This window comes from Protopterus annectens, chromosome 7.part1 (assembly GCF_019279795.1).
Source record: "Protopterus annectens isolate FY-2018-M chromosome 7.part1, PAN1.0, whole genome shotgun sequence".
NCBI lineage: Eukaryota > Metazoa > Chordata > Ceratodontiformes > Protopteridae > Protopterus > Protopterus annectens.
This window is the reverse complement of record NC_056740.1, coordinates 358,420,518-358,434,373: the sequence shown is the minus strand read 5'-3', so window position 1 is coordinate 358,434,373 and position 13,856 is coordinate 358,420,518. Positions and strand designations below refer to the sequence as shown.

General features: G+C 40.0%; 1 protein-coding gene across 3 annotated transcripts in view; it reads right to left on the bottom strand.

Annotated features, from left to right (window-relative positions):
• FLNB (filamin B) overlaps window positions 1-13,856 on the bottom strand; it is a 4,683,119-nt gene that overhangs the window by 1,932,534 nt on the left and 2,736,729 nt on the right. For all 3 annotated transcript variants that reach the window (XM_044078790.1, XM_044078788.1, XM_044078789.1), the window contains exon 13: window positions 5,046-5,239. In XM_044078790.1, the coding sequence (XP_043934725.1) occupies window positions 5,046-5,239 (194 nt within the window). The remainder of the gene's footprint in view (window positions 1-5,045; window positions 5,240-13,856) is intronic.

Here is a 13,856-nt window from a genome sequence, read left to right as displayed (position 1 = left end):
TTTGTCAAATGTGACAAAAGAAGACCACAAAGGTCCCCACAGCACACCTCCAAGAATGATAGGGATACACAAACCCCTCCACAACAATAAGGTTATTTTACTAGAACAGGATTCTTAGGGATGTTGTAACAGTAAAGGGTGCCAAGACAGCTGCGAGGTACTACTTAATCTCCCTATTTGCAAAGCATGAGCTCTATCTGCATTCCTGACATTAAATCGAACACCAATGCTATGTGCCTTAGCAAGAAACCAATGATAGGAACCTTAACAAGAAACTCAACACACTACAAACTCTCCTCACTCTGGAGAATACAGACATCTGTGCCATTATCGAGACATGGTTTAAAGCCGCAGAAAGTACTCGGGCAGTGCAAAGCTACAGTGACTTCCACACATTAGACCATCAGCAATACAGACAGGGACTAAAGGTAGAGGTGTTGAACTACATTAGTAACAAATACACCTCAAGGTGCTTAAACAGGATGAGTTTATCCACATGCAAATCACCTTAGATAGTCACTTATGATATCTTAGTAAGCTACAGGTCACCATCTATGTCTGAAGAATACCACAACTCTTATCTAGACCTACTGGAGGCACTCTCCATCCAACAAAACACTCTATTCTTGGGAGATTAACTACCCCTCTAGAGACTGGGAAGCATACAATGTCACCAGTCTGCAGGCACAGCATTTCACGAACTTATCACAAATGCCCTTGCTCAGTTAGAACGCACTTCAACTGGAGGTTTACACATACTGGACCTTGTTCTCACCAATATGTGTGGGTGGTGTACCCCCCAACATCACATCCTCACTGGTGAGGTCGGATCATAAAGCTGTCTCATGCAAAATAAAAATCAACTATGAAAAACCAGCAAAACCTGTTACAGTTAGAAACTATTCTAAAGCAAACTACATCCTACTAAGCAACAGTTTGCCAAAATTCAATGTCCCACCAAACTCACAGTTCCCAACTGCCTATGCAGAATTATTTACAGAAAAACTGTACAAACATGTAAATGGCTGCATAGAGGATGCTGTACTTATCATAAGTAAGCCAAACACAAACTATGCTGATGGAATCCTAACCTTAAAAGGGTTTACAACAAAAGGAAAAAAAGTCATGATCAAAGTCAGAATGAGTAACTGTCATAATGACAACAGCCCTCTAATAAAACTAAACAGGTAACTAAGATGACTAATTAAATACAAGGCAATTATGTTGTCAAGATAAATTCTCAGGCTACAGACAACCACAAGGCCTTCTACAGCTATGTCCAAAACCTCACAAGTAACATGCAACAGTGTGCTGAACTGGTAGCAAATGGTACCACCTTCATTGAGCAGAGTGACATAGCAAATATGCTGTCAAGAAATTCAGCACAAACTTTATCCCCCACTCCTCCCCTGCTACCTCTTGTGAAATCCCTACTAGCATAACCACCCCAAACTATCAGCAGGGAGCAGGTCATAGTGGTGCTCACTAAGGCTAAAAACTTAGCCAAAGTGGGGCGCAACAGTATCTAGGGTTGCCTTCTAAACAGCCTGATACATGACCTATCAGAACTTGAGTTAATTTTTCATTACAGCCTCATAACAGGCTATGTACTAAATGAACAGAGGATGGCAACACTTATCCCCCTTCACTCGGGTGGACCATCATCCAACCCCATAAACTAGAGACCCATTAGTCTGACTAGTCTAACATGCAAAGCTATGGAAAGAATCATGGAAATGATCAAGAAAGACAATGACAACCTACCGACACTAGACCCATTCCAGTTTGGTTTTGTCAAAAGGTCATGTCTACTTAACCTGGTTGACTTCTCTGAGAAGGTAACCAAGGCAATGGATTAAGGGAAAACAGTCCATACTGCTTAGCAACTGGCAAAGGCATGTGACGCAATACCCCAACTCAGGTATTGTGGAGAAACTCACTAACTAGTCATAAATCCCTACTCAACTTGCTAGACTGCCAGCTGGCTCACAGATAGGACCGAAGAAGTCAGGATTGGTGAGACTACCTCCACAAAGAGAGAGTTCACCAGTGGGGTACCACAGGGCCCCATGCTGGCCCCACTGTGGTTTGGCAACTAGTTCTCGGAGGTCAAGGCAAATGTCAACGGCTTCTGACTCACCACATTCACAGAAGACTGCAAACTGGGAGTGAATATAAAATTCCCCATGACACTAACATCCTGCAAGAGGGTTTAACACAAACAAATGGCTGGTGCCAAAGTGTCAGACTAAAACTTAATGCAAAGAAATACATTATAGTACCTTTCTGGAAAAAGTACACACAGGCAAATTGCTCCATTTCTAAGACACCTCTAAGAGTTGACCTCAAAGTTAAAAATCTTGGAAAATGCATAGACAGCAATCTGGCCTTTGACCAGCACACAGAATGACTTTCTTACTACCTTGACTATATCACCCAACTTATAAGTAAAGGTATGACATCCAAGTCCAAGGAAGTTATGGTACCACTCTACTCATCCCTTATCAGACCAATCACTGACTACGATATTTCCTTCAGCATACACCCGACTAGGCATATGCAATAGTTGGAGCACCCATAGAGATTCCTCATCAACAGAAACCAGGGTACTAACACACTGTTCTGTACAAATCACCTTACAACCCTGCCTCTATTCCTCTATACCTGGTTGCCTACAGGTTGTTGACAGGTGATCTGTGCCTAGCATATAAAAGTATCCTTAGATCCAGCCCTGATGGAGCTTTGCACATCTGCAAAATGAGCTGCACCAGAAACATGCTGATAAGACAGATATGTGACTCAAAGGATCCCTGTGCACTGGAATAGGGTCCCCATCCATGTGAAGCAGAGTCTATCCCTAACCTTATTCAAACGTAACCTTGACCACTGGATGGGAAATTGCAAATTCAGCTCCGGGCTGAAACCATGTTTCTTACAGACAGAGACCTACAGTAAACATTCCCTAACTAACATAGCTCCCCCCCTGCAAAACTTTTTAGCAACCTCCTGACTAACATAACATAGATGCACATGTTAACAGGGGATGCAAATGGGTTGGGTTGTGTGGCTAGGCTTATAAAGGTCCTGGTGATCATTAGCCCACTGTATACCTATGAACCTGTGAACGTATATTCTCAGCAGGCTTAATACTGACAAAAGGTGGGTCTTGTATCCTCTCCAGTTAGTAATTCTCATGGAAAATATACTGAGAAACTGCTAAGATTTGAATGATGCGCATTTTGTTGCTTGCAGACAATGCTGTCTCTCAGCCTCATGTGACTGATCTTTGGCAGGCGCTGGAACATTTCAATTCTGAATGTAAAGTGGATAGGATAAAAATCAGCAATTCCAAACCACAGCTACGGCTTCCTTCTGGAAAGATAACCTGTCTTCCCTCAGGTGAGAGGAAAGCAGCACCCCAACTGAAAGAGTTGAAGCATCCTGAGGTCTTGCTCATGAATGAGGGTAGAAGGAATTGACAACATAGATGCAAGCAGCAGTACTGTAGGCACTGCACTGGACTATGTTGTTAAAGTGGGAGCAGAGTCCTAGGACATATCTCTAATTGTACCAGTCACTCTGTTCTCTAATTGTACCAGTCACTCTGTATCCCATTACCCTATGGTTATGATCTCTGTGTACTGAACGAGAAGATCTGACTATGTAAGCAAGCTGAAGAAATAAGATTCCTTTACAGGGTTAGTGGGCTCACTCTCTATGACAAAATGAGAACCTGTGTAACCTAACAAGACCTTGAAAGTACAGCAACTGTTTTGTAAGTTCTAGAAGAGTTAGCAGAAGTGATGTGGGCAACTGATAAAGATACCCCCCTTGGATCCTTCCCATATGACATGTACCAGGCACAGCCCACTCACAGAACAGGGGCATGCCCAAGGCACATTAGAGTGAAAGCCCCCCAACCCCAGCTTGCCTGGAAATACCTGGGACTCTCTCAGCAGAGACTGTGAGAGCTGTTGCTGAGGACTGTAACTTTGGCATGTCCTTGTCAAATTACTACCACCTTGATTTTCTTTACTCATCCATGGACACGTGTTTGTGTGAAAGACTGTAAAAGAAGGTTCTTCTAGGCTGAGCTTCAAATAGGTTCGCTTGGATCAGTGTTCTGCTCCAGAAAATTTAAACAGAATAAAATAAAAATAAGACTTCTTAACTGTTTGAGCATCCCTTCCTAGTTTAAACGTCCAGTACTTACAAGAAGAGGTCAGCTTCGGATAATTATTTCTTTAAGGTACATCTTCATGAATACTTACCGTGATCATGCCACTTACTTTGGTATCGGAGTCTATTCTCATGATTACATCCACTGAAGTATTCCCATGATGTAATGCCATGTTCACAAGTTTTATATTCCTCCTTTAATCAACAAGCAAATTTACTTTCATCTTTATTACTTCCTGTACTCTCATCCCATCCAGAGTCTGCAGAGGAGCACAACATTTGGCTCTAGAAACAGGACTCTAAATTGTGTTGATTTAATAGCATGACTGAGACAACTCATTACACAATAAAACCTGAATGCACAAAACAGAAGAGATCAGGAGTCATGGGTACAACAGCTATATGGAAGTAACTGTTCATAATGAAAGCAACAGTAAGACCACCCCATAAAAGTTTCAACTAGTGACCCTAATAAGCCCATTAATATAAAATGAGCAGTAGGGGTTCCATTAAGTACTACAAACAAAGAAGTCACAGACATAAAATTATTGCACAGAAAAATACAAAATGGAAAAGAAAATTGCACAAGTGTACAACTATTGAAAAAAATCCTTGCAAACACAGAAATAACATTTCCTTCCATTAAGCTGACACACAGAAAAGGGGAAAATGCTCACGGCTTTAGTAAAGCACACTACACACTACTGCTTGCCAGCAAAACACATCCTTTTCAAAACAAACTTGCTGATTTAACTTAGGTTTAAGTAGCAAATCAATACTGTAAAACACAGAAAAGAAGTTGCACATTTTCAAGAAAATGTAATGCTGTACAGTTGTTAGGAACAAATATTTCACTACTGGCTTGCCTTATCAGGACTGAAAGCTGTTGACAGTGGCTGGATATTTGCCATAAACGGGCTGTCTTTTATGTCTTCATCATCACATAGGACATGCACAGCATATTCACCAGGTTCTGTAGGCCAATATCTCACATCACATGAGCCGTCATTCTTGTCATCACATTCGATCTTGGCTTGGGATGGTCCTTCAATTGCAAAACCTGAGCAAAAAAAAAAAGGTATGAAAAAGAACAAATAGAAAATGCAGGAGACATTACATTTTAATACACACAGCCCTAACAAAAAATCACAAGTACTTGAAATCTGATCCTACATTTTTAAGAAATACATGCATTATTGTGTTCAGTTATTGTCAACTCCCCCAAGGAGGGATACAAAGACATAGTCTACAGGTATATATGGTGTACAGATGCACACTGAAAGCAGTCTATTAGACATTTTCTGGTCTCTAAATGCCACTATTCATCTCAAAAATGCCCAGGAAAAACAATGTGGCCAAGTACACAGAGTCAGTCTGACTACCTCGCTTGGACACAAGTCAAAGATTACTACCCCTACAATTGTGCAGATTAAATTTTAAGTGGTCTCTGGATAGAACACAACAACATTATTTTTAAACTGAAATTAGTAGCATTCTGGTCAGAGGATGCTACATTACTGAAAACAAAAGCTTCTATCTAAAGTTATATCCAATACTGCAGTGGTCTCAACCTTTTTTGCACCATGGACCGGTATCAATGCAAGACAATTTTCCACTGACCGGCCATCTCGGGGCGTGCATAATAAAGTAGATTTTTATTTATTTGACATTTGTTTAAAGATGAAGCCAGACCTGGAGAGAAAAGCTCCAAAGTACAATGAAAAGACAGTTGGCAATAATTATCAGAAAAAAAAGTGTACATTCTGCTTAACAGCACAACATTGATCTACTATGGTTAAGAGATAAGTAAACCTAATGGCAATCTTACTGATTTTATGTTTATAAGAGCAATATTTAAAATCTGCCCCTATCATTTGGCTCTGTCCAGCATACCTCTCAACAGTACAGGTTTTCACAGAATGCCCAGATTTTTGCCTCATGTTTTTGGTCTTTTTCTCATAAAATTGTTGTTTTCTGGCAACTCACTGGCAGATCATTGAGGGTGAAGTCAGAAAATAATGACAGACAGTTGAGTTTCATACTTCATACCCTTCAGAAAATTCACGCTAATGCAAAACCTGTACTTCTATCAACTTTCGAAGTTTGTAAAAGCAGTACTTAAGAGTCCCTATTTTGGACCTTTGTCCCCCCATTATTTTTGGCTTTGTCCAGATTTCTTGATCTAAGTAAGAAGCTGAGAGGTATCTATACCTCTCAACTGTACAGATTTTCACAGAATGTCCAGATTTTTCCCTCTGAGTTTTGGTCTGTTCCTCATAACTTTTGTGATTTTCTGCAAATCACTGGGATGATCTGAGGACTGAAGTCACTAAATAATGACATACATTTGTATTTCAGACCTCATATCCTTAAGAAAAATGCATGATAAGACAAATTCTGTTACTCTAGCAACTTTCTATGGTTATAAGAGCAATATTTAAAATCTGTCCCTATTTGTCCCCCCATTCTGTTATACTTTGTCCAGATTTTTTGCACTACTAAAAGGTTGAGAGGTATGGTGTGTGTGTGTGTGTGTGTGTGTGTGTGTGTGTGTGTGTGTGTGTGTGTGTGTGTGTGTGTGAGAGAGACAGAGAGAGACACAGTGGGAGGGGGAGGGAGGGAGACAGAGAGAGAGAGTGAAGAGTGAGAGTGATCGCTGGCAGCAGCAGCAGCAATGAGCCTTGTGTACCTTTCATCCACACACACACACACACACACACACACACACACACACACACACACACACACACACACACACACACACACACAGTCAGTCTCTTTTCCATTCATGCATGCATTCACTCACACACATCGCTCTCACTCTTTTCCGATCTCTCACACACAGTCACTCCCTCATTCATACCTGCATTCACTCACACATCACTCTTACTCTCTCTCGATCAAACACACACTCAGTCACATCCTCATTCATACCTGCATTCATTCACACATCGCTCTCACTCTCCCGATCTCACACACACACACACACACACACACACACACACAGTCACTTCCTCATTCATACCTACATTCATTCACACATCACTCTCTGCCTGTCACACCCACATGCCACACACCCACTTACACATTCATCCATACATCGCTCTCACTGTCTGCCACACACCCACTTATGCATCCATTCATACATCACTTTTACTCTCCCGATCACACACACACACACACACACACACACACACACACACACACACACACACACACACAGATAAACACACTCATATAGGCATTCACTTACCTGACGGCCCGGTACCAAGTGCTCCACAGCCTGGTGGTTGGCGACCACTGCAATACTGGGAATTGGTTAAAGCCATAAGCCACAGCACCAAAGACTAATATTTTAAATTCAGTTATACCTCTGTTTCTATGGATTACCAAAATGGGGGCTATTTCAGATGACAGACTTTTTGGAAACTCGAAAAAAATATCAGAGAGACCATATGATTGAGTTTCTGAAAACTCGAACATTTAAAAAAACACACACACACAAAAATCTCTTTCTTACATTTCTGCAGGGGGACAAGCTCCACTGCAGCCCCCACACCCTCTGCAAATTATATATACCAATTCCGAGACCGCACTCCAGTGAGGAAAACTGTAAATTACCCGATCCTCCCTGTACCGCAATCTCCATTCAAAAGCTTTGAGTTTTCAAAAACTCAATCATATGGTCTCAACCACATGTAGTTCGAGTTTCTGAAAACTCAGTAACTGATAGGGACCCTCAAAATGCACTGTACAAAGGATTCATGATTCACCGTCACTCCCCAGCCCCCCCCCCCCCCCACACACACACACACACTTTTTAATTCTACTAAAACTGTTATACACTTCTGTCTCTGTGAACACAATGGGATCTAAACTGCCTAATCATACATGGAATCATTACCATTCTGAATAACTTGGTATTTGTCCAGGCATTTCTGAATGGCTTGGAAATCAAACCAAAACTCTTAGCATGAACAATTAACCTAAAGTTCTAAAAAAAGCTTCAGGAAGCAAGCAACCAGCCAAAACCAATAAAAGTAGTACAGCGCTAATGGAAAATGAACATTTTGGCACAACATCATCAAGGATACAGTAAATGCAGCAGAGTCTGAATTTTTACTTTCAGCAATCATTTCAGCACAGGAATAAGATGGCTATTTATTTACTTATTTATTCACTATTTGGTGACATGGTAGATGGACTGGTACAGGCACCCTTTTCAACTGCAACCCAGGCACTAACAGTGAAAGTAAACAATTTAAACATTTCAAATATGATAGATTTGTTAGGTTTACATATACAGTTATTATATAGTTTCATAAAGTAGAATGTTACACAGTGCTAACATTTCTAATGCAGTAGCAGGTTTACATTAGGTTATATCTGTTTACAAGGGTTGCAATACAGTTTGGCAACATAAAATTGCTTCTTAAAAATGTAAATCTGAATTTCCTCAGGGGGGATCTCAGATGGAAGTGAGTTACAAAATAGAGATTAGAGAGAGAGGTCTAAAGACTAAGAAAAGAACACTAAGAAGTGTTGAATGGCAAAGGAACATAGTCGAGAGACTAGAAGCATTTTTAAAATGTAAAGCCTTTTAAATAATTTATCCATTATCCCTAAAGCATTTACAACCAACTTCTTTCAAAAGATGCTCAAGAAAGGGACTTCTTAAACTTGATGGAAGGATCTTGATGCCTTGTTTCAGCTGGTAGTTTGTTAAAGAGAGCTGATCCTGTTGTGGGAAGGCTCTTTCCATCAATGACTGTTTTAAATGGGGGACAGTTAAGTAATGTTAAGGCCTCCTTGGCATTTTCTTTTCAGGTGGGGGAGCAGTAACAGTCATTTAGCATTTTACATAATAAGGTACACAGAAGATAAGTGGATCTTTCAAGCAATGGGTAAACAATTTAGGTCATTTAGAAGGTTGCTGTGGTATGTGTAGGTGTCAGCAAGCAGAGAAAATCTGGCAATTATATTCTCAGTGACAAAGTTTTTGAGTGTTATAAGCAAAGTGTAAAGAGAGTACAGGAAAACAATAGTTTAGGGAGAAAGACATTCTTGGTCAGTGGGAGACCGTAGATGTGAATCCTATATCAGCATTTTAGTTTTGAGAGGACTTTATTAATTAGTGTGGGCTGTAAAGCTTAATCCAGAGTCAAGGGTTAGGCCCAAAAATTTGTACTCCTTCACAAAAGGAATAATAAGATTGGAATTGTAAATTACCCGATCCTCCCTATACCACAATCTCCATTCAAGAGGCTCTGTCAGATAATTTTCTGTTTAATTTGGAATTTATTTCATTCAAACTACTGATAAATATCAGAGAAGGATTGCTGGAGATGAGATTACAGGACTGCGGGATATCTGTTTGCCATTAGTAATAAAATATTCTCTATGTAGATGGTAAAGTAAGATAGGTCCTCAGTAATATCATTAATACATAAAAAAAAGAGTAATGGACCTAGAATACAGCCTTAGTGGCTAGCTGGTTGTTTGAGTACATTTGAAAGGTCCTCCTGTCAAAGGTAGCTATCGAACCAGGCAATGACTAGCCATTTCCACAAAAATAGTGTCTGTAAGGAGACAGTCATTTAGGTTACTACAGACAGTGCCAGATGTGAAGAGTACAGTGCTGGTTGTACAAAAGCATTTCTGAAGCCATGATGTATATCAGATAGAAGCCCTAGTGTTTAACTAGCTGTTTATAAAGAACTTTTTAAATTTTATTTATTTATTTATTTTTTATTTTTTTTTTGAAAGAAGGCAAAGATTGGAGATCGGTCAATAGCCTTTACGGGTCTGAGGCTAGGGTAACCTAGGAAGGGGTATAATGTTGGCATGTTTCAGGGCTGGTACAATAATTCAAGTAGTAAGTGAAAGGTTAGAAATATAAGTTAGGGGTTTGGCCATTTTGTCTGCTACCCTCCTATAGAAGTTGTGGAGTGCACTGAAGGAAGAGGTGCAGTGTTTCAAGTTCTGTAATAATTTTTCAGTGTTGTTACTGATACAGCTTAGAAGAGGAAGGTGGGTGAATACTTTGCACAAATGCTCATTTCAGTTTTCATTACATATCACAAAATATCTCACTGTCAGACATTTTCTGTAGTTCACTCTATAGCATCTGTTCTTACTGGGAGGTCATGTCTGCTTGAAATTAACACATACAGAGTGAGTACCATTCTCCAACCACAGAGCTGGAATTTCAATTACCTAAAATCAGACAACTTAGAAATGTTTTTCATTTATATAGGTGCATTGAGACTGAGGTGGGACTGGCAAGCAAGAATATGAAATCAAGGATCACTCATCATTAAAGTGAAAACAAACATAGGGTATACACCCTGGTCTACCATAGGAGCCTTTCCCTTCAAAAAGGGTTTGTCCATGCAAAATTTCTCTCCCCACCTATTTACCCCTTTGGTTATCTGCACCTGCTCTTGAGATTTAGTCAGAGCCATGGATGAAAATCCAACTGTCATCCTGTTGAGAAAGCTATAAAGTTATACTGGTATTGTTTAAATGCCACGGATGAAGGAAGCTGAAAACATAACCTCAGATATTATGGGATAAACCAGATTCCTAACCAAAGCTACTGGATACCCTGAAGTTTTGTGACAACCTGTGGTGGATTATAAATCTCATGGGCCAAGATGATAACTATAAGGAGCCTATTTATTTATTGTGGCAACAGAACAGAATTTCAGATAAAACATGGAACAGACATAGCAGAACCTATTTTCCACATGTGGGCCTAGAGCTACAGTCCCCCCCCCCCTGTTAATCCAGCCCTAACATTAATGACAATTACACACAGTGAGTAACATATAGAAAATCTTAATTTTTATGTGTGACTGTTCCAAACACAGTTGGACTCATACCTCTCAACCACTTGGAGCAAGAATTCTAGACAAAGCCATAAATAATAGTGGGGATAAAGGCCCAAAATAGGGACACTTTTTAAATATTAGTCCTGCAAACTTAGAAAGTTGATAGAATAAAACAGGTTTTGCATTAGCAAGAATTTCCTGAAATGTATGAATCTGAAAAACTGAAATGTTTGTCAATATTTTCTGACTTCAACCCTCAATAACTTGCCAGAAAAATACAATTTTATGAGAAACAGACCAAAAATGAGACAAATATCTGGACATTCTGTGAAACTTTGTACAGTTGAGAGGTATGGTTGGACTATTTTCTCTAATCTTCCTATTTTTTGTTAAACTTTAGCAGTGAGAGATTCAGGCAGGAAGTAAGCCTTATTTTCCTTCACTTTTCTGAATCATGACATTTTAACAGTGTACAGAGTGTTAAATGCTTGCCTGATAGCTAAACACTTTTGAATGTGGGTGATAAATATCGATACCTGACTTGCCTGTTTTGACTTTTAAAGCAGGACATTACATCAACGGTTACTATATATTTTTAAATATTTTTATTAAATACTTTTTAAAAAAGCAACATAAGTATATATACAGTACTATTTACTTAATTTATTATCTTTTGCTGACTGGGTTAGTACTACTGGATGAGTGTCCTTTTTTCAGTAAAGACCTTAGATGGTATTTTACTAGGGTAAATTTGGCTACAGCATTGGAAACCATCCCTTTTCTTTTCAATAGATGTCGTAGGATCTTTTACATCCAGCTGAGCTACCATCAACTCAAGCAGATGAGACCCCAATCCAAAGGACAGATAGAATAAAGGGGGGGGGGGGGCAAACCATAAAAGCATTTCCTTTATTTTCATGCAGTACACATTTTAACAACTTTCATTCACATCACATAAACTGCTCAATTACTACCTTCCCTAAAATCTCACTCCTCCTTTTGAACAATATTCTGCATGTACTGTTCCTACGAATTTAATTTTTTTCTATGAAATTTGCTCCTACGCTTTGTTCAGATTTGGGAGATGTATATTCAGCAATAGTGCCCTCTCATCCTGTACACACTAAAGATTTCCTGAGGTGACATGGTGCAACAAGGCATCTGATACTTGTGATCACTGGAGCCTCAAAGTCCACTGTAGCATCCTAATATTCAGTCTGGCAGAGGGTACCAACAGGAATGATGCTGTCATCAGAACTAGTGCTTTGAGTCAGACAGGAATAGATTCTTTGGAATCAACAATTAGGGAGACCCTGCATTGCAGGGACTGTATCTTCTCCATTGGCAGGCTTGCCCTACACAAAAATTGCTTTCGCATTGCAGCTGAGGATTGCAAGCAGTCGGGAAGGGTTCATGTGCAAATTTCCATGCCTTCCTATGATAACAAGACAGTAGAACATCTCAGTCAGAGATTCCCTTGCTACAGTCAGAGTCTGAAACATAGGAGCAGATAGGAGCCATTGATTAGATACAGGAAAACTTCTGATACTTGCAATCTCTGACTGGCTGCACTATGGGTATACAGGAAAACTTTTGATGCTTGCAATCTCTGATTGGCTGCACTATAGGCATACATTTGGTAAACATCCCAGTGGCCAAAGTGAGTTAGTATGGAAGAGTCTAGTATTGGTAATGACTGGCTCCTACTTAGAAATGGAGACTCCCCCTTGTCTCCTTTGGGACTCTGAAGTAAAGACAGACATCCTGAAGGTCAAAACAGCATATCCAAACTGCTTCTGACAGATGAGAGGACTCACTACAATATGAAAAGCAAAGCATGTTCTTAGAAATGAAATTCTTTAAGTTGCTTAGATTGAATGTTACTCTTATATCCTTCATCTTTTCCTGTAATAAGAAGAACAGAGTTAAGTACTTACCATAACTTAGCATCTGTGTTTTCTTATGTCACTATTCATCACTTCTAGATTATAAGACATCGGATCTAAGACAGCAACTTTTCAGACAGATCCTAGGCTCAAGCTCCTCCTACTCCCATAATCCCTTGCTGTCCTCTAACCTCTCAGATCGAGTTTGCCCCAGAGCTAGAAGACATCCAGAATAGATCTGAACCACCGGATAGAACATCACCAATTTCTCTAGATTCAACAGGATGGGGGAAGGAGGGAGGGACAGTGATGAATGTGTGCAGCATATACTCTACTTTACTAGAATAGTTGGGAAAGAAAACTGGCAACTGAATGGTTTGATTCAAATTTGCTTCAGTGGTTACCTTGGGCATGAAAGAGGGATAAGTCCTGACAGCCACTCTGTCTCTACGAAAAATCAGGTACAGTATGGAGCCTTGGTGGAGAGAGCCTGCATTTCAGAAACTCATCTTGCTGATGTTATAGCCACTAAAAAGGTGGTTTTCCAAGACAAAAACTTAAAGTCACAAGTTGCAGCAGGCTCGAAAGGACTCTGTAAGAGATTGCAGCACAAAGGGAAGGTCTCAAGGAGGAGAGGGATCTTTGATATAAGACCACAGGAGGAAGGCACCTTTCAAAAAGGCCTTACAAAGGCGAGCTGAAAAAGTAGGTTCCTCGCAAACATGAAAATTAGAGATAGCCGCTAGCTGCAGCTTAACAGTGGAGAAACTGGCTCCATCCTGAAAGAAAGAAGACAAGAATAATAAGGTGTCTTGAATGGGAGCTGAAAAGGGATCCGGATTCTGCTGATTGGCCCAGATAGAAAATCTTTTCCATTTACTACCATAGAACTTTCAGGTGGAAGCCTTCTGAGAGGCCAGAATGATGTCTCTGATGGAAGAAGCAATCCTGGACTGGT